We start from the raw sequence: 26,193 nt of genomic DNA on the forward strand, positions 1-26,193 counted from the left end.
TTTACTTTGCCTTCATTACCTTCTCCCAAGGTGGCACAGTTTAGTGCCAGGAGAGACCCCCACGGTCTGTGATTTTTCCCTTGAAGGGAAGTGAGAACATACTGAATGAATGCCCCATTATAGTTTGGCTTGGCCATGTGACTTGCTTTAGCCAATAGAATGCAAATGGAAGTTATATACTCTTCATTTTAGCCAAAGCTTTAAGAGCCCTTGCTTGATTCAGCTATTTCTCTTTCCCCTCTTCCATGAGAATAGTTTATCCTCATAAGAATACTTTGAAGGAAGGTCTGTTATTCCCATTTCTTTGTGAGGAATCTGAAGCAGAGAGGTTAAGTAACTGCCCTCCTCAGTTGGTGAGGAAAGATGGAGTCTGAATTTGTCTCTAGGCAGTCTGGCCCCTGCATCTAGAATTTAACCACTGCACAATACTGCCTGTCTCTAACATATTCTCTTACTCCAATCATTTTAGTCTCTTGTGAAGACCATTTTTGATGTCTTAGTTTAGGGACAAAGACAAATATTTCCGGTTTCCTCTCAAAAAATATTTGTGTCTTCCTAGTTACTAATCAATTCTACTTACTTATCTCTCTCTAAGCAAAGGCTTCCTAGACCAATGAATGAGTTTTTTCTTGAGGTTTCCCAGAATGTTAACTATTACCAGTTATTCCCTGTTTGACTTTATGTCTAATATCCACAGCTGAGCTGTAAGTAGATTTGTTACACAGCTGTATTCTTTCATACTGTTTCTTATTTAAAATTATATAAAATTTTATTATTTTTATTTTATAAAAATTTTATTTTACTTTATTTATTTTATTTTATAAAAATATTTATTTTTATATATTATTATATAACTCCTCATGTGAACATGTAATTAATATTTGATAAGTAAATGACTGAACAAACGATAGCTTGACCGGAAATATATGTTTATTCAACAAGCTTCTTCGATGTCTGTTTCACAGAGACAAACAACTCCATTTCTTTTAAATAGAAGTACAGGACAGGGCATCCAGCAAAATATGTAGCCTAATTATGGTCCTCAAACATTGCCATGCTCTGCATCTATGGAGAAAGAGAAACATAGGAAAGTTGTGGGATTTCCTCAGGAATACTCCCTCAGTTGAGTCTGGGCAGCAGAATGGGCTAGAACAGAGGTTGGCACACTTTTGCTGTGGAAGGCCATATGGTAAATATTTTGAATGTTGTAGGCCATGTGGCTTATATCATAGCTACTCAACTTTTGAAAGTAGCTATAGAAAATAATGTAATGAGTGTGGCTCTGTTCCAATAAAAACTTCATTTACAAAAATAGATGTTGGGCTAGACTTTGTCTGAAGGAAACAAATTAGCTGTGATGTAAAACGCTGCCTATTAGTGACAGCTATCCCACCAACAAGCAAGCAAACAACACTTATTGACTTCACTATTAATGGTGTGAATATCTGAGGTTGGAGTCCTCCTACAGAGTAAGTCCTCTTCTCCACAGTTTTCTCTTTGTGTGAGAATGTGTCCTATGAACTGTCTCGGGTCTAGGAAAAGACTGGTAGAGAATTTTAAACTTAGAAGTTTAGGGAGCATAGTTAATGTGGAAAGATGGTAGTCTTGGCATGTGACCTCTTACCCGTGCTGCAGGGGGCGATGTACTCAGCAATGGCAGACTCATCTGAAAGAATCGTTGGATGAAAGGAGACAAAAAAATAAATCTATAAACTGGAGCCCATAAAGTCTGTTCACTTTACTTTTGGAGAAAAGTACATCATATCAGGATTGTCAAAACTGCATAAATATACAAGTGTTGAACAGGATAGTTAAAATATCTATATTCTAACACTCATTTGTCATAAACTGCTTTTCCTCATTACATTATCTTTTTATGTGTATCACATTCTCTATGTCTCTAAACTATTTGAGAGCAGTGACCAAATATTATCTTTCTTTTCAAATTTCTAAGTTTCTGACTCAACAGATATTGATCAGTTTGTTCTGTTAATAGTTTCTACACTATGTATCTCAAAGTAAAGAGACAAATAGACGTACTACCGACTGAATGGAGTAAATCTAGGATCTACTGTTACAACAGAATCCATTTCTTGGCGCTGGGTTGAGATTCTTTCATTGTTTCAGTTTCCTTTGACTTACTTGTCTCATAGTAATCGTAGACTTTAACAGTCGCTGGCTTGAGGTCTCTTACTGGGATGTCTTGAAGAACCATGAAGGAAAAGCTGAGTGTCTTATTTGTTACCTAAAGGAAAAGTGGGAGTAATGACGCCTCCTTCCCTCTTCCCTGAGTAAATGATAATTTTATTGTTCTCTGATTCTTACACATTAGTGTCTTTTAGGTAAGCAAACATTTATGGATGACAAGATGGGTTTTATTTTTGCATTTTTAAAAATATTTATTCATTTAGGGGCGCCTGGGTGGCACAGCGGTTAAGCGTCTGCCTTCGGCTCAGGGCGTGATCCCGGCGTTATGGGATCGAGCCCCACATCAGGCTCCTCTGCTATGAGCCTGCTTCTTCCTCTCCCACTCCCCCTGCTTGTGTTCCCTCTCTCGCTGGCTGTCTCTATCTCTGTCAAATAAATAAATAAAATCTTAAAAAAATATATTTATTCATTTATTTTAGAGAAAGAGAAAGTGCGCATGAGCAGAGGGGGGGCAGAAGGAGAGGGAGAATCCCAAGCAGACTCCCCATTGAGCCTGAAGCCTGATGTGGGACTCAATCTCATGACCCGGACACCACAACCTGAGCCACCTAGGTGCCCCCAAGATGGGTTTTATATGCAACTTTGAAAACACTTTACCATGAATAAAATTTCGCTGATTTTCCCCTAAACAGCTGAGACGATCCATATTCTCTTGTAGTCTTTTGTATGACATTAACTCTCTGGACCCATGTGAATGATTTCTATGATGCAGAGACTTGGCTTTGTACCATTTGTAATTATTAAACTAGTCTTTTTGTGTGCCTGGATAAATCATTCCCTTTGCTTTATAGTCAGATTTGAAGATATTCATGAGGTCTCTGTTTTATTTTCTTTTATATAGAGATATATTAGAATGTTTATACTACCATTGATCAACCACCATGTGGTATATTTATTCTTTTGGAGGAGGTCTTTAAAATAACAGACAAAATAAACTTTTTGTTCTATTGATTTCTACTTGAAATTCCATAGAAATATCGTTTTCCAATTTTAACATAATTAAAGAAAGCAGAAGACTCCATGGATCTAAAAGGAGATTTTTATTCTCTTAGAATAGAATAAGTGAACTTTCTGGAAGAGTGTTACTAATTACTGCTTTCCTCATAATACTTATTTTCTAGTGAAGAGACCCACTTAAAAAGACCACCAATATGTATAGTGTCTGCCAAAATGTCAGACTGTTACCTGTTCCAGATAAATGAGGACATGGTTACTGCTTACTTCCATCCTGCTTACATGGCTGGATCTTTCAAGCTGAAGAAAATGAAAAAAGTCAAAAAGTTAGAAAATGAGAGCAGATTGTAGTAAGGGGAAAATGTCCAAACAATGTCAGGGGTAGGATTCCTATAAATCATTTTCATGATTAAATAGCTAGGGTACATCAAAGATATAAAAGATGGTGAGGGGGAGGAATCAGATTTGGATACAGGCTTCAATATCGTCATGTCTTGACTGAAATAATCACCCGGCTTTCTATGAAGAGATGGAAGTCAGGTATTTTCAGATCAGGATTTCCACCATGCTTTGATATCCAGGTAACAATTAGACCCTCTGGCATCTGTGATGATTCTAGTTCACATTGACTTTATCATTACCAAATTTTTTAGAGCATATCAGACAATTTGGTACTTAATCATAATCTGTCTTTCTTGCATTGTTATAGTAAAATAAAGTTTCATGTCCATGTGCTTTAAATCCCTAACTAGACAGTGATGGCTCAAGGACAGGGACTCCTCTCATGTTTCTCTAGTTTCACACAAGGCCCTCAGCTTAGAGACAAATAAGCAATTATTGAATTGAATTTCCTGGGTTTGGGAAGACTATTTCTTGAGACAGGATGCTATTGATAAGGCTTTGATATTGGTATGGTCTTAGTTTGAAGATACAGAGCATCTATTAGGCTTAAACAACACCTACCATTTTTACCGTTGGTTTCAAGGGGATAAAACCAGACACCATCTTCACATCAACAATTACCATATTGGAGACAGGACGGCTCCCTGTGTAACTGCAGTGTCAAAGGAAAAAGGAGTAAGAGCTTTTCGTATGTGAAAGAAAGCAGAGTCCCTCCTTCAAGACCTACCATAAACATGCCTATCTTCATTAAGTTTTCTGTAACATCATAACTCCTCGAAATATCTTTTTCCTGGACATGTATGACATTGATGTTTGGAACCCTGAATGTACATCAGATCTATGGCTTACTAAAATCATAGATGTTTAGGTCCCAGTCCAAAACTATCAAATCAAGAATCTTTGGGAATGGAGCTTGGTAATCTGCATTCATTAACACATTGCCAGCTTTTGAACACTCCAATTATACTATACATTTATTATTTTAGCAGGTATTACTTTTCTATTTTTAGTTAACTTGAATGCAGCATGTCTCCAGAGAGGCTCCAAAGTGTTGTGAGATCAGATAGACTCTTATGCTTTATACTCTGAATAAATGGATGTTTACTAGTTAGGTTGGTTGTCTGAAATATGATTTGTTTTACAATATCAATATCATTAGTAGCAGATGCATAGTATTATATGTTGCTATGCTTCCTTAGGATTCCTGTAAGTTTTTTTTTTTTAATGAAAGATTTTATTTATTTATTTATTTATTTATTTTAGAAAGAAAGCGTGTGTGAGTGGGGGGTGGGAGTGCAGAGGGAGAGGGAATCTGAAACAGACTCTGTGCTGAGTGTGGAGCCAGACACAGGGCTGGATCTCACAAACACGAGATCGTGACCTGAACCAAGAGTCGGTTGCTCATCTGACTGAGCTGCCCATGTGCCCCAAATTCCTATAAGTTTTTGATGTAATTTCTATATTTTATATTTAATTTATACTTCTATTTAATATTAGTATTTGGTATTTGTGTATTTGATTAGAAAAATAATAAAATAGAATTTAATTATTCGGAAAAGGTAAGGAAGACTTAATTCAACCTAAATTCAACCTAAAACCTAATTCAACCCAAAGTACAAATCTTTCTGGAAACTAACTTATTCTTCAGCGATGAGTTGAACAAAAATTAGTGTAAAAGGAGGAATTTATTAGAACATTTGAATAGTCTACATTTTTTATTTGAAAGTTTAAGACTTTGCTTTTAAATGCTTTTAAAGTATTACTGAAACTTTAAGACAAAAAATTGCTAGAGAAAAGGATCACTTTGCAATGATACAAGACTATATATAGTACACACACACACACACCCACAAGTATATATAGCATAGCTTCCAAATATATTATTAATTACTGAAGGTTCCAGGTAGCTTTTAGACTCAGGATTAGGTGATTCAGTCAGAGGTCTTACCTGACATTCAGTGAGATCTGGAAGCTGGTGTGAACTTTGGGGCCATCACAAGTATGGGGTACAGTCTGCACCTTCAAGGCAAATGGGGAGTCCTCCTTCTCTGGAAGAATATTGTATTTCATGGATGTCTGTGGAACACCAAGCAAACCATCAGATTCTCTCCTTCCCTGGGACTCCTCACTTTTTCATCATTCGACTTTTCTAATTTGCCCCTCACTTGTCCAGGAAGGAAAGATCAGAGCTCCCCTTTCATTCAGTGAGGTTAAAATTCCCCATGTAACTGAAGTCTCACCTGAAGATACACACATCTGTCTCCAGTCACTGTTATGGAATATTCTCCAGGCAGCTCTGGCAATGAGACCTGATGCAGCAATAGGCGGTTGTTGTCGTCCACTTGGAAATTGGTGACAAATGCCCCTGAATTCTGGATGGTCACCTGTGTGGGCTTCCCAGTCCTGGTGAAGGTGGCTATTCCATATCTGGACAAGGCCTGGAGAGCCACCACTGTGTCCTGGAAGAGATGAGTAGAGAACCCCCTCCCACAGAGTAAGTTTTTGGTACAGGGATTTTCCCCCAAAGTCTGTGTTGGTTACCACAAGGGGATACTGGCTTTTTTCCCCCTGAAGTATACACCTACTCATTGCTTTTCCTCTTTCTCTGACTTTTGGGCATCATCAAACTTATGCTACAGTTTTTGCAAATGAAATACAAGATTATTGATGTCAATTAGCCTTGCCATTTATTTTCCCTTATATTGGTTTTGTCCTAAGGGACTATTCTCTCTATCCAGAAGTTGTGGCTTGCTCTTTCTCATCAATGGTCCTCTTGGCTGTATCTTTCAAAGACTGGGTCGGAAATTAGCAAGTTAGGAAAAAGAGTGACTGGTGTTAATGTAGAGAGAAGAGTGAGAGAAATTGGCTACGAGTGGTGACTTTGAACTTTCCCGACCATCTTTTCCTCTTTTATATAGCTTATTTTCATTCCCGCACCTAATTTCTCTGAAAAACAAAAATTTCACTATGTCCATCCTAAATATTGAAAGAGGATTGTAGGAGAGAAAACCCAGATTCTCTGGATGTTTAACACAAAAGGAAAATTACAAGAACCTCAGCTTTGAAAAAAAACCATCTGTTTCAGGGCAGGTAGAAAGGAGTGGATGGCCTGAACAGGACTTCTCAATCATTCTCTGAAGATCATAGTAAACTCTACTTGGTCCACCTTCCTTTTAATCGTACAATTTTCTGGTTTACCTTAGAGGATTTCTTGTTGGAAGAATCCTACAAATGTAGTCTGGAGCCTAGAACACTGATTTTTTTTTTTTAAGATTTATTCTAATAATTTGAGGCGGGAAGGGGCAGAGGGAGAAAGAATCCCAAGGAAACTCCCTGCTGAGTGCCGAGCCTGATGTGGGGCTTGATCTCACCACCTTGAGATCACGATCTGAGCTGATATCAAGAGTTGGAGGTTTAACTGACTAAGTCACCCAGGTGCCCCTAGAACATGGATTCTTAACCAGGGGTGATTTTACCTTGTCTTGACTCGGAGTAGGGTGTTACTGGCATCTAGTGGGGAGAGGACAGGGGTGGTGCTAAACATCTTCGGGGTCCAGGACAACCCCTCACAACAGTACTTATCTGACCCAAATGTCAAGAGCGCTGATATTCAAAAATCCTAGAGCGTGGCCAATGACCAATGTGTATAAGCTTTAGAAAGGAATGATGTTTATGGTAAGTAGCCAAATCGATAGGATGTTAACATATATCTTAGGGAAAAGTGTTTTGGGGGGATGTCTTAGATCTCTTTAATTCATATTCCCACTGCCCTCAAATATCCCTAAATAACTCTCCCAAAATGTAAAAGTCTCTTCTCTTTTCCTTGGTAACTGCTGTGTTTTCAAGCTTCCTATGTGCCAAGTGAATCTGGAGTCTCGAGAAGACAATTCGGGAACCACAGACCTGGGTGGAGGAGAAGCCCCCCTGGGAATTCTGTTGCTTTGTGATCCACTTCACGATGCGTGCGGCGGAAGTCAGCTCCTCTGCGGTGGGGGCGGGCTGGGCCGTGAGGTAAGCCAGCAGCACGTAGGACGTCATCTCCACCTCAGCTGAGGGAGCCGGGGGTTGGTAAAAATGCCCCCCCGGGTGCCCTGGGTTTCTGAGGTCGCTCCCAGTGGACTGAGTTGTCTTAAGGGTGAGAAAAAGGAAAGAATCCTAATTACCAGTAGATGATATGTGAGTACACATTTGTATCATACGGAGCCGAAGATAGGACAGAGAAGTAATGTCCTTTCTGTCATAAGCCCTGCAAATTTACTAACTCACATTTCCATGCTAAAGTTGGTTTGGTCCTGTGGGGGTAAGCTGAAGCATGTTGCTGGAGGCAGAAGCATAGAACATTTTTATCAGTCTCTCAAATGTTATTTTAATTGAGTCAGGGGAAGGGAAAAGTGACAGAGAGAGTTCTCTTATTGCTTGAGATAGTTCCTGGAAACTGAAGGATAAATTGGAATATAAAACCTACCTATTGATCTCAGAGGACTTTTGTGATAATCTCTGGCAAATAGAGATAAAAAGACTTTAAAAATGTTATTGCGCTTCTTTTAGTATGGTTTTTGGTTGTGCCTCTTTTCATCCAAGTAGGGAGACGGATATCATGTGAAATATATGTAAGTTAAATTATATCTATCATCTATCTATCTATCTATCTATCTATCTATCTATCTATCTATCATCGTAGTTAGGAATATAATTCCATAAAATTTACCTGCAGCATTTACTATATTACTCTCTGTATAACATATGAAATCACAGAGAAGACATTTTTAAAAAAGATTGTATATATTTATTTGAGAGAAAGAGAGGGAAAGAGAGAGAGAGCGAGAGCGTGAGTATGGGCGGAGGGGCAGAGGGAAAGGAAGAATCTCAAGCAGACTCCCTTCTGAGCAGGGTGCCCAACATGGAGCTTGATCCCACAAACCTGAGCCAAAATCAAGAGTAGGAGGCTTAGGGGCGCCTGGGTAGCGCAGTCGTTAAGCGTCTGCCTTCGACTCAGGGCGTGATCTCGGCGTTATGGGATCGAGCCCCACATCAGGCTCCTCCGCTGGAAGCCTGCTTCTTCCTCTCCCACTCCCCCTGCTTGTGTTCCCTCTCTCTCTGGCTGTCTCTGTCAAATAAATAAATAAAATCTTTAAAAAAAAAAGAATCGGAGGCTTAATCACAAAGAATGATTACCCAACATTTGCATCAACATGGATGGGACTGGAGGAGATTATGCTAAGTGAAATAAGCCTAGCAGAGAAAGACAATTATCTTATGGTTTCACTCATTTGTGGAACATAGGGTATAGCAGGGAGATTGGTAGGAGAAGGAAGGGAAGAATGAAGGGGGCGTAAGCAGAAGGGGGAATGATCCACGAGAGACTATGGACTCCAGGAAACAAAGTGAGGGTTTTAGAGGGGAGGGGGGGTGGGGGGATAGGCTAGCCCGGTGATGGGTATTAAGGAGGGCACGTATTGCATGGAGCACTGAGTGTTATACACAAACAATGAATCATGGAACTCTACATCAAAAACTAATGATGTACTGTATGGTGACTAACATCATAATAAAAAAATAAAAAATAAATAAAGAAAAGAAAAAATATCTCATATATTTCTAAATATCTCACACATTTCCACTATGCCTCATGCATCTTTTATTCTTGTACGTGTGCACATGTATGTACGTGTGTTTGTGTTTTTTGGCATATTTTTATTATTATTGTAATTTTTAAAAAAGATTTTATTTATTTATTTGACAGAGAGAGAGAGACAGCCAGCGAGAGAGGGAACACAGGCAGGGGGGGTGGGAGAGGAAGAAGCAGGCTCCCAGTGGAGGAGCCTGATGTGGGGTTCGATCCCAGGACTCTGGGATCACGCCCTGAGCTGAAGGCAGAAGCTTACCGACTGAGCCACGCAGGCACCCCTTTTATTTTGTGATCAGCGGGATATTGTCTACTCTTCTACACTACCGTGCACTACTCCACTCTTCTGCACTCTTAATCTATCTACTTATTGAATTACTTTGTCATTAAATCCATCTACTTAATTCTTTTTTTTTTTTTAAGAGTTTATTTATTTATTTGACAGAGATAGAGACAGCCAGCGAGAGAGGGAACACAAGCAGGGGGAGTGGGAGAGGAAGAAGCAGGCTCATAGTGGAGGAGCCTGATGTGGGGCTCGATCCCAGAACGCCGGGATCACGCCCTGAGCCGAAGGCAGACGCTTAACCGCTGTGCCACCCAGGCGCCCCCCATCTACTTAATTCTTAATTTCATTTACTGCATTTTACAATTCTCAATTTTTTAATTACTTGTTTTCTATAATTTCCAAACCTCTGCATATTTGAAATAAATGTATTTGTTGGAATAAAAAAAAAAAAAGAGTCGGAGGCTTAATTGACTGAGCCACCCAGGCATTCAAGAAGACATTTTTATAAGAAGTGCTCTGGTTTCACCACCTATGAGTTGGCTAAGGAATTCCAGATGAAGCTCGTTACTTCCAGTAAGAATATAGCTCTTCTCCTTTTGTAGCATCAGTGTAAGTGAAAGGGGAGACCTTTTTTTTACCATCTGCTTTCACCTTCTTTCACAGCTTCCTCATCAAGAGAGTTCAGTACTTCTCTCTTCTTATCTTGGTTTCCCACTAGAGCAAAAGCATAGGCCAGCAACGCCTTGGTGTAGCTATGGCTCCCCTGCGTCCCCTCCTTCGCCGTGTTCCAGGCAGTCTCCAGGCAGAACAGGGCATTGCGAATCACAGGGTGCTGCAAAGACAAAGAGGTAATGATGTCAAACTGGGGTAAGTAGAGGATGGAGCAAACCCTGAGTTGGATATTGCTCGACAGTTGCCATTTGTCATTGTCAGCCAGCCAGGTAGACAGCCAGCCAGCCACGATATTGACATTGAAAAAATATTTTAAGTCTCTTAGCTTTATAGTTAAGTCTTAAAAGAATAAGGCTAGTGAGCCTGAGGTTTTCAGATTAGTTTTGGTACACAGTCCAAGGGCATGGCTAGGCAAGGATAAGTTCCCTTTAGTGGATTAACCGAAGAGCTCAGCTAGCTGAGAAATGCCTCAGCATTGAGCAAAAGGAAGTTGAGACTTGGCTTGTAGTAGGGGGTGTTCCAGACATCAGGCCTGTAGTTTCCATGGGAAATGAGATTGAAGTGAACCTTACAGTGACTGGAAGAGGAATCTCCAGAAGAGCAATAGTAACGTAGGCAGAGAGGGTCACTTCGTCTTCTACTCCTCCCTGTGGGGGGAGAGAGAGAGAGAGGGAATTTTGACTAATTCTACTCTCAAATTTTAGTATATTCTCTACTGCTGTTTCATGGAGACCTTCCTCAGGATCTGTCTCTATCAAGCAAAATAACATCCTCATGCGAAGCACTGTTTCTTTCTTCTCAATATTTTTCAGGTTTAATATTATATTCATTCCCTGACGCCCTTTCACACTGCTGGACTTCAACTTTGCAGTCTCTCTGTGCCTTCCTTCTCATCTCCCCTTTGGAGGAATGTTAGTATTGTGTATCATGAGGTTCGGGGTAAGTACTCAGCACACCTCACCTTAATGGCATTGTTGAGCAGTGACCCAGAGCTCCAGAAACAGCCGTTGTCCCTCTGCCTTTGGGAGAGCCAGGCGAGGGCTTGGCTGATGTGTGCTTCATCGATAAAGATGTAGGTTTGAGCCTGGGAAAAGGTCTTCAGTACAAAGGCTGTGAGCCTGAAGGGGGAGGAAGAGTGGGGTGCTGTTTTCCACGCAGCACACTAATACTCTGTTTCGCACACATAGACTCCCTCTCCCCCCAGTGCACCCTCATGAGAGTCCGTGAGCTATTAATAAGAGTTTGGAGACTTTTTCTGTTAACCTGGCCGGTTCCGTATTCTTTCTGTTTGGCTACGACATGCTGTTAAATGCATTGCCCACCGTCCCTGCTTCCTAAAGCATTTCTGTGTCACTTTAGAGAGTCGGGTGTCTCCTAGTGTTCTCGGGTGGTTATGATAGTTGCTGTCACATTCTGGGCTTTCTGTATTTATTTCTTTTTCACAGATTTCTTAACCTTCTCTTCTGCAGCTAATACTCTAATGAACTAACTACGTTGAACGTCTTGCTTCAGCAAATATTTTCCTCCATCATCCAAACCTTCTACCACTTTCTGGGTCATTGATCTCCGTGTGTTTTCCTGTGTGGTCGGACTTATTCAAGACGGATAGATACGGGGCGCCTGGGTGGCACAGCGGTTAAGCCTCTGCCTTCGGCTCAGGGCGTGATCCCGGCGTGATGGGATCGAGCCCCACATCAGGCTCCTCCACTATGAGCCTGCTTCTTCCTCTCCCACTCCCCTGCTCTGTTCCCTCTCTCGCTGGCTGTCTCTGTCTCTGTCGAATAAATAAATAAAATCTTAAAAAAAAAAAAGACAGATAGATACATAGAGAAATAGATGAGTAGATGGACAGATAGGTACGTAGATGGGATGGATGGATGGACAGATGGGTGGTTGGAGAGACGGAAGACAGACAGATGGACAGATGGATGGATAAACACACACACACACACACACACACACACACACACACACACACGGTTATCAAGTACAAGGTAGTAAAGTACACTCAGTTTTTCTAGCCCGTTTCTAGTGCTCTCAGGGCTGAGCAAAAACTTAAGAGGGAAAATCACAAACTTACAAAGGTCCCTTAGTAACGTGAGAAAGAAAAGATGCTTGGTGTATCAGATATAAAAAGAATCAACTTCCAGGTGTTCTCAGTTCTGCTACTTATTAGTTGTTTATACCAGATACATCCATTTATCCATGCTGAATGCCATTTCCTCCTTTATAAAATGAAGTGAATAGCTCTCACTTGACAGGATTGTTTTAAAAATTAAATAGGCTAATATATGTACATGCTATGAACTCACAGTTGAAACTCAGAATAGATTTTCTTTTCTTACCAAGTGTTACCTTGGTTCCTGCCATATTGTTCCCCAAAGGTGCTATAGGAACCATCTTGGTGTTTGTAGTTGAGCTGTCGCTGGTAACCTGGAATGAAAGGTTCAACTAGTTCGAGAAGTGTTCTAGAAAGGCAGGCCACCCATAGGTGCAGGCTGATGGATCCAGAAGCCACAGACATTGTATGGTCTCCTGCGCATAGGATCTGACATAGAATATTATGGATATATCACAACACAACATCCTATTAAATGTTGGGAAAATTGTCATCTCCACAAAAATCACCGTCATTAGCTTAATATCTGGGAATATAATTCAAGTTTAATCTGGAAAAGTCTCATTAGAGTAACAAAGTAAACTTTTCTCTGTCTCACCACTGATAAGATAGCCAAGGGCCTTGGACTTGATCTCCAGAGTCAACTGTTGGGTTTCATTCAGATAGTTCAAGACATAGATGTTAGGAGCAAGCAGGACCATGTTTTGTTCTCCACAGCCATAGGGCATCTGGAGGAGATCCTGTATATTTTGCATAGCAGAACCTAATATGTCACCTAGGGAAAGTGAAAGATGAGATGTCAGAGTAATTTCAGCTCCTAAGTAGACCAACATTATTAAAGACAAATTATTTTCATATTTAGAGTCATAGGCACCATTATTTAGGCAAGAGGAAATTTATATTTAGAGAGTGAGACTTTCAGAATCCTAACAGAAATAGATGCTATCAATAAGTTGAGATTTAGAACACAAATATTGGGGTGCCTGGGTGGCTCAGTCAGTTGAGCGTCTGACTCTTGGCTTCAGCTCAGGTCATGATCTCAGGGTTGTGAGACTGAGCCCTGTGTCAGGTTCCGTGCCCAGTGGGAATTCTGCTGGAAGATTCTCTCCCTCTGTCCCTCTCCCTACTATCTCTCTCTCTGTTTCAAATAAATAAATAAATAAATCTTTAAAAAACCCCAAATATATAGGTATATGTATGTAGATACAGATGTATGATGGCTGCCCTTTTGTCCTGAGTTTCCCAGGTGCAAGATGACTCACCCAAAACTGAGAAAGAAGCTCTGGCAGATTCTTTGACCACATTTGGTGGGAGCTTCAGGGATAACTGCTCAGATACTTCAGTACCTTTGGAAACAGACAACCATATCAAAGTATGACATCTCTTATAGCGATACGGTGTAGTGGTTAAGAGAGGGGCTTCAGAGCTGCACTGCCTGGGGATGGCACCAGCCCTGCCACTTACTGGCTCAGTACCCTGGACACATTATTTAAACTCCTCATACTCTAACTTGCTCATGGGATGATTCCATGGAAGAATGCATGTAAAACACGTACATTAGAATAGCCTTTGCAACATGTGAAATCTCCATACATGTGAGCAGTTATCATTGTTGTTATTATTATATTTAACAGTGTTATTATGTCTCCTTCAGGAACCTTGGGTCCGAGGAATAAGGACTTTGGCTTATGATGAGATTACCTTTAACTGTCCAGCTCTTCTTGGCACAGAACGACTTCCAGAGTCCTTTCCCCTCTCACTTTACTATGTTCTGGGTTGCTGTGCATGGTGGCTCTCTCTAAAAGAAGTCTGGGAACTGGTGGGGTGTATAGTTCTTTGATCTGATTGTCTAATTCTCTGATTTTATTGTTCGCTGATTTTATACTTTAAATTGGTCCTTCTCAAAAAACAAGAACAGTGTCATATATGCTACGGATGTAGAACTAATACTAATGTAATTTAAAAGCTGCAGCTCTTTCTTAATGATACGATAAAGCCCTAATGTAAAGTGTTTTTTTTTTTTTGCCATGAAACACTTTTTCAGTACGATGAGTATAAAGTGCCCCACATTTCATCGTGAACTATTTTAGAGACTATCACTGTCATTCAATCTTATTATGACTTTGCTGTCTTCCTACCCAGACTATGACACACTAAACTACTACGTCCTGATTGGTTCATGAGCAGTCACTGGGCTATGGAGGTAAAGGCTGAATGTGAACTGAACAAGCCCCAGTATTAGTCTTGTCTGCATCCCTAAGCCATGTTTACCCACTCTCTTGGGCTCAGTGTTCTCTTCTCTAAAATGCATATAAAGAAGTACTTATTGCTATGCCAAATTTAAGGGGACATTCTAAAGATAAGGGGAGATAAAATGTATGGACATGCACTGTAACTTGACAGACATATCCCCGTGAGGCATTATTCTCACTATGACTATGAAGATGGACTCTTACCTGAAGTGCAGGTCATAGAGTTGAAAGTCTTTTCTTGCTCAATACCTTCAGGCTCAAGTGGAAAAAAAAAAAAAAAGAAGGAGAAAAGGGATAAAGGTTTTTCAAAGACAAACGCAGATTCGATGCTTTGAAGGGTGGGGTTTACCCTAAACAATCTTAACATTCTACTTATTAGCAAATTGCTATAAATCCATAAAACTCTGAAGAACCATGGAGACCAGCAGAGGAGAAAATGAGAGGTAATAAGGAAAAAGAATCAAAGGTAAAAAGTGTGAGAAATAAATGAATCTTAGAAGAGATGGAGAGGTCAGGAAAAGGGACTAGCTCTGAATTAATTTGTGAGAAAAAGTATTTACGATAAGCTAACAAGTTTTCCTAAAAAGGTTTACCATAATTATTTTAGGACAGGAAATTCCATTAGTCTTATCAGGTGGATTGTGTGGGTATGGTGTTAATTATTCTTTGTTAGCTCGAGAATATGGCCATACTGTTTCTCACTGTTACTATTGTTAGGGTCTTAGAAAAATATTGAAGTGATGGGTAGGAAGGAGGGCACGTATTGCATGGTGCACTGGGTGTTATACGCAACTAACGAATCATCCAACTTTACATCAAAAACCAGGGATGTACTGTATGGTGACTAACACAATATAATAAAAAACATTTAAAAAAAAAAAAAGAAAAAAGAAAAATATTGAAGTGCCCAGACCGACTTACTTCCACCAACAGGGTTTTGATGACTGTGTCTTTTCTCCCAATCTCAGGGACCTCAGCAACCTCATTTCCACACACCTCTGGGGACTGCATTGCCTCTGCACTCACTGAGAAGTTCACATTCCCTAAAACAAAGAATGTAGAAAAAAAGTGAGCATCCATCTTGATAGAAGTCCAAGCCATTCTTAACAGCTGAAAATGACTTTGTGCTCTGTAATCACCTTGAAGGGCTGCACTTTAACCTGACAACTGGCTGGAATAGGAAATAAAGCTGAAAAAAACCTCAAGGTTAATGGACACTGATGATCAGTGCCCAAGTACAGTGACTGTGGGGCCCAGGAGCAGTGGGAGTATTGCGAGGAGACCATTGTGGGTAGAAATCGAGGGAAGAAAAAAAACTAACCTAATGGAATTATATTTGTGGGAAACAAAAAAGTGAATGTGATGTCAGTAGTGTTCAGATATCCACCACCCTTGTCGATTAGAGAACCTTTTGGGGGAACGTCACTCACCCAGAGTTTTAGGAGTTACCGTCCAAGACAGGGTTTGCCGCTCATTTGCACAGATGCAATAGGATTCTTTTCCTTTCTCGTTTTGGGATTGTAGGAAGGCTGGAGAAGCTTCCAGTTCCACACTGACCTATCATTTGCAAGGGAGGCAGAGGGAGAGACATTGTCAGAATACGGAGAGACAATGAATGCGCAGAATTGGGCCCACATATGAAATGCTGCACTAAATTGGGATTTGGAAAAAAAATGATGTCATGTAAGCTCATGCATGCTTTGAGAAGTATAAGAATGTCAGTTGTACAAATCAAGGATGACTACTCACTAGGAGGATCTGGCCTTTGCATTAGGGTAAATTGGAGAAATCTGCAGATGTGGCAGCAGTGGGTAGGAGGGAAAAGCAGCAATGGTATATTGCCCTTGGGAGCACTGCCTACTGGTTTCTACTTGTTGGTTCCTACCTCTCATGTAGATTTTCTTCCTTTCTTCTTTCTTACCTTTTCCCACTTCCTGCAGCATTTATCACGTGTCTACTACGTACAAGGCTTGGCAAATTATGAAGAGTATGTAAGAAGTTCCTGACCTCGAAGATATGGTGTTATGAAGGGGATAATCTATATACAAAATTGTGACAAAATTTACAAAGAAATATGTGACGTAAGAGAAGAGAAGTTACAGCATATTGTGGGAATTTAGAGATGGGAGACCTTGAAGAATGACACTCATGGAATTAAGAAAACTGAGTTTTGTGTCAGCATCAAGAATTTTCCTGGCAAAAAGTCTACCCCATGGTAGACGATGCTGTAAGGTTCAGGAAATTTTTCGAAAATGCATGGGATTTGGATACCCACGATTTCAGTACCTGTAGCTCAAACCTCATTGTGTTATCTTTCTGATCGTGTCCTGCCTTGCTTAGCACAAACAGTGCTTGTGCATAATTCCCAGAATTAGCCACAGTCTTGGGAACAGAATCAGGAGCTAAGGGACTGAAGAAGTCTTTGATTCTATCCACCCTTTCAATCCACCCTCATTTTCCTTACCTGGATGCATTTGGGAAGGTAGTTGAGGACGGTGGCCTTGAGTGTGAAGGCCTCTCCGTGGATCACAGAGTAGGGCATTATGAGCTCCACAAAGAAGGGCTGGAAGACTCGGAGGGAGGCAGGAAGAGAGAGACCAAGTCCAGTATCATTGGACAGGCAGAGGGCTCCTGCCTTCCACTCTGTGATGGTATCAGGGACTGTTACCCCCACTTCGGCCACGCCTGATGAGCTGGGGAAGATAGAGATGTGAAGAACAGAAAGTGAGCAGGTGAAACACCTCTTCTCAAGTGAGAATCAATATGTGCACATGTGCACACTAGGTTACGTATTGGGAAGCTGAGTTGGGAAAGCAAAAGGTACTAAATGCTGCCTCTTTCCCTTATCAACATGTCTGTACCTTAAAGAAAAATATTTCAATATTTCAGTTTGGCCCTTAAACTCCCCTCACTGTTGTATGATCTCATAAACCAGCATACTTAAGAATCATGATCCAACAAGCAGCCCATTACATTTACATAGCTTGATGTGTTTATGTGGATGTTCTAATCTTGTTTATGGACGGTTCCCCCAATGGCCTTAGGCAATCTAGCATTTGAATACTTTGAGTACCCATATCTGCTTTGTGGCAGAATAATTCTATTAGAATTGCTCATCTCTGAGACAATTTTACTAATGAACCTAAATAATAAAAGCATTTTCGTAGGCCATCCTGAAAGAATGAGAGGTTAAGACGATTATTTAGAACTTCTCAGAAAGATTATCTTAGAGCTGAAAATGCTGGAGGATCCATATTCCCTCACGTGACCACAGCAAATGGAGGAGAATGAAGGTACTTACTCCACCACCACCAAATCCCAGATCCAGGTCTCAGGGAAGTAAGTCCGTACTGTTTCAGAGACTGGCTCCGGACTTTGCATATTATTTGCAGACATGAGATTATATGAGTGAAATTGAGGAATATATTGACTTGCTCCACTACCTGCTATTAAAATAAGGGAAAATTACAATCTAGTTAAAGAAAAAACATCCATTCATTTCCTGGTGCAAGTGTGAGACTTAGAAGAACAAATTTTCAGCATTCCTGCTCAGATTGTCCCCTAAGAGTTGTAGAAATTTGGAAATAACTTGTTGAGCCCTTATTCTTTGAGCAGACAGGAGTCCTCGTTAAAGGTAAAAATTCCATGTATCCTAGAGATAGCATAATTCTACACGGAGTGGAGGCTTGTAGGACAAGATAACTTGGAGACGCATTTATGGTTTGTGGGAGAAATAGTGAGTTCTCAAGGTCACAGAATATCGTCTCTTCCACAAGAAGGATTGAGCAGAAAATGCCAAACTCTCTTTAGGCAATATGTGTTCAATTGTTTGAATTACCAATGGGGTGAGAGAATTTAATAATATCAACTCTTTGCACTACATTGAAGCTTGTAAGCTCATTGTTCTCTTGATAACAAGGCTAGAGCATTAGATTTTATTCTCTTTATTTCTTGGGAAGGAGAAATGAAAAATTGAAGATGCCAAAGAGAGACATTTCCATTTGGTATAGCTCTATGATGGAGACAGAAGTTATTTACAAAAGTGAGGGGGTAGAGAACTAAACATGAAGACTTTGTGGTTCTATTTTGTGCCTGAAGTCATGCTTAATTGAATTTGAGTGAGGTTCTCCATCCACGTACCCCATCTGATATTTCGGAATTGCCTTGTGAAAGAATATTTATAAGGAAAAACATTGTCAGATATTTCCACTCAGTATCTCTCTCAACTAAAAAGGAAAAGGAATTTCTTTAAATAAATATCATACAACTTCTTTCCCTCATGTCCTTCCAAGTGGTAGCCATCTCTATTTCTGCCTTTGGTTTCTCACTGCTATTGCTCTACTGTCTCTGTCTTTACTTTTATGTTGAATATGTAAATGGATTATTAGTATTCAAGTTTATCTAAATGGATGATGCATCTAAATAAACTATTTTCTTTTTCCTGCTCCAGACATCAAAGACCCTTCAACCTCTCCAGCTAATATAGTTAATGAACAATGGCTTAATGTGTTATTTTAACTCCATTTATTGGATGATGGCTGTATCTTATCGTCTCATTCTCAAGGTCAACTTAACTCTCTACTGATCCTTTCACTGTGTTTACATTAAAATTCTATTCTTCATTATGTCACAACTCATAAACTCTACTGAAATGCCTTTAGATTAATTTCTCAAGACAATATTATTATTATTATCTTGCTTTTTTCCCCCCATCTGACTTCATCAAAATGTGTTGATCCCTGGACACACCCACTTATATTTTGTTTCACTGCTGATCACAAAATAGTTTCTCCTGGACATTCTGTTCATGGCTGTTAAAGGGCCACTCAATCTAGCTTTGTAATACTTGTATTCATTTTTGACCTTTGCTACTTTCAAGCAAAAAAGTATAAAAACTCAAAACTTAATTTTCTTCTAAACGTAATATTTCGGTGATTCTTATAAGAAACATATTAGATCACTTTACCCACCCCTTCTGATAATCTTTCCATCTCATGCAGAGTAAAAAGTCAAATTCTTACAATGACCTACAAGGCCTTACACAATTTCACCTCAATTATTCCACTGATCTCACTCTCCCTTGATTCACTCTGTTCCAACCACAATGGTTTCCTTACTTTTTTTTTTTAATAAAGATTTTATCTATTTGACAGAGATAGAGACAGCCAGCAAGAGAGGGAACACAAGCAGGGGGAGTAGGAGAGGAAGAAGCAGGCTCATAGCGGAGGAGCCCGATGTGGGGCTCGATTCCATAACGCCGGGATCACACCCTGAGCCGAAGGCAGACGCTTAACCACTGTGCCACCCAGGCACCCCGTGGTTTCCTTACTTTTAGAATGTTCCAGACAAGCTCTCACCTTAGAGCCTTTGAGAGACAGAATAGTGTAGAGGTTAAAAAACATGGATCTGGAGTCAAGCAGCCAGATTTGAATCCATCCCCATTCCATATCTTACTGGCTGTGGCATCTTAATGGCTTGAGTTACTCAGCCTTTCCAGGTTCAGCTTTTCCATTTGAAAAGTGGTGATAACCATAAAAAAGAAATGGACCAACTTATTTCACTTAGCACTATACTCTCTAGCGCCACCCATGTTGTTGCAAATGGCAAGATTTCATTTTTTAAAGGATGAATAATATTCCTAAGGCAGTCAGAGAAAGACAAATACCATACGATTTCACTTATATGTGGAATTTAAGAAACAAAACAAACAAGCAAAGGGAAATAAATAAGACAGAGACAGACAAACCAAGAAACAGACTCAACTATAGAGAGCAAACTGATGGCTACCAGAAGGGAGGTGGTTGGGGAGATGGGTGAAATACGTGACAGGGAGTAAGGAAGGCACTTGTGATGAGCACCGGATGATATATGGAAGTGATGAAATCACTAAATTCTACACCTGAAACTAATATAACACTGTATGTTAACTAACTGGAATTAAAATAAAAACTTCAAAGAAAGAAATGGAAATTATAAGGTCATGGAAATTTTAGTTAATGCTGTGGTGATAATCATTTTGCAAAATGTAAGTGCATCAAGGGGGGCTTAGGTAGCTCAGTGGTTAAGTGTCTGACTCTTGAGGCCATGATCCCCAGGGTCATGAGATTGAGCCCTGCATGGGGCTCTGCGCTCAGTGGGAAGTCCACTTGAGATTCTCTCTCTCCTTCTTCCCATCCCTCTAAAAAATAAGAGCATATGATAAGCACACTGTACACTTCAAACTTACGTATACCATTATATGTCAGTTACATCTCAATGAAGCCATCTATCTTCTATCTCCCTCTCATCAGTCTTTCAAAACAGAGCAAGCATTCCACAGATATTTTCTATTATTGGTGATGCTTTCTATGACCGAAATACTCTTCTTCCAGATAGTCTCTTATTTTGTTCTCTTCCTTCAAGTCTTTGCTCAAATTTCACTCTTTTGGTAGGATATTCACTGACAAACTTATTGAAACTCATTTAGTCTCAATATCCCGTTCTCTTTTAATTTTTCCCATAGACTTTATCATGTTTTAATAGACTATATAATATACTTGCTTATTTTATTTACATTCTTTCTGTGTCCATTAGGACATAGCCTTCAGAAAGGTGAAGATTTTTGTTCTCAATATTGGTGGTAAGTCCAGAAAGTCGGTCAGTAAGTGTTCAGTGAAAAGTCATGGAACACATGCATGAATAATAACTCCAATTTTTATGACTTCTTAATTTTTACAGTTTCAGGCTCTAATCATTTCTATCATTGTCTAATAAGATTTTAACCTCTTTTTTAGATGAACCATTTTCTCTCTGTCTGTCTCTCTCTCTCTCTCATGCTAGGGACATTATTAAAGTTTTATTTTCCATGTATACTATTCTACGTCATCAAACCCTTCGAGATGGCATGATGGCTTCCCAAACAGACATGGGAATGGGTTTTTTGTTCTTCAAATTATTTTCAAGAACTTTTACCAAGTATTCTAGTTTTTGTAGCTCTTTCACCACGTCATCTACGTGGTTCATTTATATCTGCCCATTTATCATTCATTATATCTGCCCATTTATCATTCATTATATCTGCCCATTTCAATTTTCAGCTATTTATATCTATACATTTTATACGTTTCTTTTTTTTTTGAGTTATATCATATGCCTATAATTCTATCCTTATCACATTCCAGAAAATTTCCTTTTCCCTTAAACTTTCATGGTTTGAACTCAAACTTCTTCCTTTGTAACTTTCATGATTATTTTCCTTTGCCTTATTCTCCATCATTTATATAACATTTAGTTACCTGACAAAAATCATATTTACCATCACTAAGAAACTGTTTGGAATTTATTCGTGTTATTATTGAGAAAAATAGTCTAGAGTCTTTTAAAAGTAAGCTGATAGGATTGTTTTCTTCATGATAGGGCTGCTTTATAGATGTATAATTAACCTTACATGTAGGCTCAATGTCTCAGGACATAGGGAACAATTTTTAAGCAGTCAAAATCCTTAATTTGTTTGGTACATTACATTTTGTTATTTTATTGGATATTTTGAAAGGGCTTGAAGAGCCTTTAGGTAAATTCCTTCAATTTATTGATGAAGGATTTGATGCATAGAGAAGAGGAATCACATGCCCACTTGACACATAAAAACTTTGATTCATAACCAAAACTCAAAAGATGTTAATCTTCAAAAACAGTAGACATCAAGAATATCTTGGAAAAATGAATAGTCAGAATCATGAGAGAAAAGGAGGAAAAGGTATTGGTTAATGGCTGCAAGTATAAATAGACCTGGGGATTGGGACATATGTTTGAATGGGAAATTGAAGGATGTAGAAAGACGCTGCTTCATTTGATGTTTTATTTTGGGTTTTTTTTTTTTTTTTGGTCTTGGATTAGGAGATATTTCTGCCATCTTCATACTGTTTCTTTTCACCAGTGAGGCTTTTCTCCTTTTTTTTTTTTTTTAGATTTTATTTATTTATTTGAGAGAGATAGAGAGTACGAGCAGGAGAAGGGGCAGAGAGAGAGAAGGAGAAGCAGACTCCCCTGCTGAGCAGGGAGCCCTATGTGGGGCTCAATTCCAGGACCCTGGGATCATGATCTGAGCCGAAGGCAGACACTTAACTGACTGAGCCACCCAGGCACCCTTTTCTCCTCCTTTCTGTTCTTTAAGATACAGCATCCCTGTGAGTGTTTCTTAATTCTATAATTAAAATTATTCTCTCCTTACGTTGTAAACTTTTTTCCTTTCTTATCTGACAGTAGAATCTTGTGTTTCATCTGATTTTGTGCCCTAAAGTATCCGACTCAAATTTAGAACACTCTTGTCAGTTCTGGCTATGCCATTTACCAGCTAAATGATCTCAGCAAGAAACATCTTATCTGAATCTTGGTTTTTCTATGTATAAAATGGTTACACTATGTATCTCATTTTACCTTTTTTTTTTTTTTTGCAAAGTAATATTGTTGGATGTAATACAAATTTGAAAGCAATTTGTTATTTTACCTGCGATCAACGGTTGCCCTTCTCTTCCTACAGGTGGGTGGATCATTGAACATGACTGTGGTTTTCGGATCTTAGAGTTGGTGAACACCTTTAATCCCATACCCTGTAAAAATGGCGACTCGATAGGTATGTAAACTTGATTAGGATATATGAAATATATTTTCCTTAGAAATGTCCCTATGTAACCCCAATAATCTTAATGTTATATTAATTTTGTGGAGATACACAAACTCGATAAATATAAATAGAGTGGCAAAATTGTAAACTTTATGGCTTATTAAGATTTTATTACTTATGGCCTTTTACAAATAAACTAAATATAACAAAAATATTTCAATGAAATGGCAGAGAGTAGGTCTAGCTCTGGCTCTGACGTATCAAATCTTGGGCTAAACAATTTCTAAACTACATATATAGTTTTACTAACATTAAAACATTCATCAGCTGGTACAATAAAAATTAATAAGGACTTTACCTTTAGGAAGCTATACATATCGTCTTCATCATAACTTGGTAAGGGAATATAGATGGCTCCTTTATGAATGACATAAGGATGGCTGCAACTTGCTTCTTCTTCTTCCTGCTGGTCCAGATTTTCAGGGAAATCTGTAAGATCCTTCATAGTTAGCAGACTATATACCTGTAACAATGGAGAGATTAAAGATAGAGCTCTTACCTGTTTTTCTTTTGAAATATCCAAGGAACTGAGAGAAATATGATAATCATCATCAATCCTTTTTTTTTTTAAGATTTATTTATGTGAGAGAGAGAGTGAGTGAAGGAGCAGGAGAGGCAGAGGGAGAGGGAGAGAGAATCCCAAGCCAACTCCATGTTAAGTGCAGAGCCCAAAATGGGGCTGGATCTCACCACCCTGAGATCATGCCTGAACAAAACCAAGAGTTGGAGCTTAATTGACTGTGCTACCCAGGCGCCCCCATTTCCAATCCTTTCTTGAGTACCTTCAAGTAGTTGACACCTCAGAGAGAAGTTAAAATTGTTGTTTGTTTATTTTTAACAGTGTTTTTTTCATTCTAATGATATGAAACCTATCTGGGAAAATGTTTCCAAGGAATAATAAAACTGAAATTACCAAGGATTAATGAAAATTTCACTCTAGAGGTAAAACTAGACCAAATATAGGAAGGAGATCTAAATTATCTCTGTGTTTGATGAATACTTAATACCCTGACAAATTTAGGTAGGATTGTTGCAATCTACTAACCTTCTTTTTCTATATGGCTTTGTTCTTGGATAGAACCACATAGGTACATAAATGGATACATATCATCTATATTCAATAGAACAATGTCTACACAATTGCAAACACAGGCCACTTTTTTTTTTTTTTGAACAAGGATGACTTAAATGAAAGAACCAGTAATCCATAGAGTGGAACCAAGAAGCCTGGTTTATTTCCTAAGCTGGAGTAAGACAAATCCTAATCAAAGGACTTCAAACCTTTGGCTGGATCTCAGAATTGCCATGGACCAATAACTCCCATGTGCCTTTGTTTCCCGTTTTGAATAGGAGCGTCAGTATGCTAGTTACACCATTGCATGCTGGATGTGTGGAGGTAAATAACTTCAGTGCACTTTAGTTCAAGGTCCTTGTATTGAGAGGAATTGTACTTGAAGGACTACACCCAGAAACACCATCTGCACCTGGACCTATTTTAATGATGAAGTTCAACCTTTGAGCTGTTGCTATTGGGGAATGAGACTTCTAGGAGTTTGAGAGGAAAGTGAGTGTATTTTACCTGTGGGAGGGTCATAAATCATGGGGAGTCGGAGGGCAGACTGTGAAGACAGCCTCCAAAATTGCCCCCAGGAATCTTTACTTTCTGGTATTCATGCTCATGTGTAGTTCCTCCCATAATGAACAGGGCTGACATCTATAACTAATAAGATTTTGTGGAAGTGATAGCGTCTAAATTCCAAGGCCAGATCATAAAATATATTGCAGATTTAGCTTCTCTCTCGGATCACTTTCTCTGGAGGAAATCGCTTGTTGTGGGGACGCCTAGGCAGCCCTATGGAGGAGTCAGTGTGATGAGGGATTAAGGCCTCCTGACAACAACTATATGAGTAGACTTCCAACATCAGTCAAGCCTTCAGATGACTGAAGCCCTAGCTAACATGTTCACATGTGGACTGACGTGAGAGATCACAAGCTAGAAGCACCCAGATAAGTCACTTGGGGATTCCTAATCCATAGAAAGTGCATACGATAGGAACAGTTTATTGTTTTAAACCACTAAGTTTGGGGAAGACTGTTATGCAGCAGTAGATAACTAACCACAAACACACTTCAAACTTCTTTCTCTATTTACTTTGTTCTTGAGCAGGAGAGCAAAATGGTCACATAAATGAGCATGCATCATCTATACTGGGTGAATGAATATTTTCCAGTTTATTGTCAAAGCAAGTGACTTAAAGATTTTTACAACTTTAAGAACCCAAATCTCCAGTTATGTTCATAATCCTTTCTTACCTCTATTATGTTCAAAGCTGTGTAACGCACCTGAAGCAACTATTAAATTTATATAATGACACAAAATAGGGTAGACATTAAATTTTGAAAAGTAGACTGAATTCCTTCAACACAGGCTGAAATATAGTTTAGAATAGGCTACCATAAATACAGAGTGTACACACACACACACACACGCCATTCCTTTGGGTGCCTGGGTGGCTCAGTTGGTTAAGTGTCCGACTCTTGATTTCAGCTCAGGTCATGATCTCAGGGTCGTGAGATCAAGCCCTGTATGGGGCTCTGTGCTCAGTGTGAAGTCTACTTGAAATTCTCCACCTCTGTTCCTCCCCTTGCTCTTTGTCTCTCTCTCTCTCTCTCTCTCTCTCTCTCTCTCAAATATATAAATAAATCTTTAAAAAAAGGTAAGCTACTCCTCCAAAGAAAACCCCCAGGGAGAAATTTCCCTACTTTTCAGGTTAACTTCCAGAGAACCCTAGTCAGAGAAATATTTTTATGTAATAATTATTATGCTACAAAGAGATATTTTGACCTGTCAATAAAAGACAAGGTTGAGAAAAACTTTGATTATACCCTCCATTGTGAAGAATGTTAATTTTGGTGATTAGAAACAGGATAGTGATTCTTGATATATTTATCTTACAGTTTTAAAATTCAATACATATGGGGCGCCTGGGTGGTGTGGCTGGTTAAGCATCC

The 26,193-nt window shown here is 39.3% G+C and overlaps 1 protein-coding gene across 1 annotated transcript in view; it reads right to left on the reverse strand.

Moving 5' to 3' along the window:
* Positions 1–912: 912 nt before the first annotated feature.
* Positions 913–26,193, reverse strand: part of PZP (pregnancy zone protein) — a 48,142-nt gene continuing 22,861 nt past the window's right edge. The window contains 22 exon segments of the mRNA XM_045781306.2: positions 913–1,065; positions 1,625–1,666; positions 2,143–2,245; positions 3,394–3,462; positions 4,126–4,216; positions 5,513–5,640; positions 5,805–6,023; positions 7,468–7,656; positions 7,658–7,692; positions 10,128–10,308; positions 10,721–10,795; positions 11,110–11,266; positions 12,494–12,581; positions 12,866–13,042; positions 13,530–13,613; positions 14,724–14,775; positions 15,441–15,562; positions 15,950–16,076; positions 16,984–17,212; positions 17,821–17,965; positions 23,005–23,107; positions 23,480–23,644. Coding sequence (XP_045637262.2) covers positions 1,043–1,065; positions 1,625–1,666; positions 2,143–2,245; positions 3,394–3,462; positions 4,126–4,216; positions 5,513–5,640; positions 5,805–6,023; positions 7,468–7,656; positions 7,658–7,692; positions 10,128–10,308; positions 10,721–10,795; positions 11,110–11,266; positions 12,494–12,581; positions 12,866–13,042; positions 13,530–13,613; positions 14,724–14,775; positions 15,441–15,562; positions 15,950–16,076; positions 16,984–17,212; positions 17,821–17,965; positions 23,005–23,107; positions 23,480–23,644 — 2,604 coding nt within the window. The 3' untranslated portion in view covers positions 913–1,042.

Source organism: Ursus americanus, chromosome 25 (assembly GCF_024610735.1).
Source record: "Ursus americanus isolate L20-20 chromosome 25, mUrsAme1.1.p, whole genome shotgun sequence".
In the NCBI taxonomy this organism is placed as follows: Eukaryota; Metazoa; Chordata; class Mammalia; order Carnivora; family Ursidae; genus Ursus; species Ursus americanus.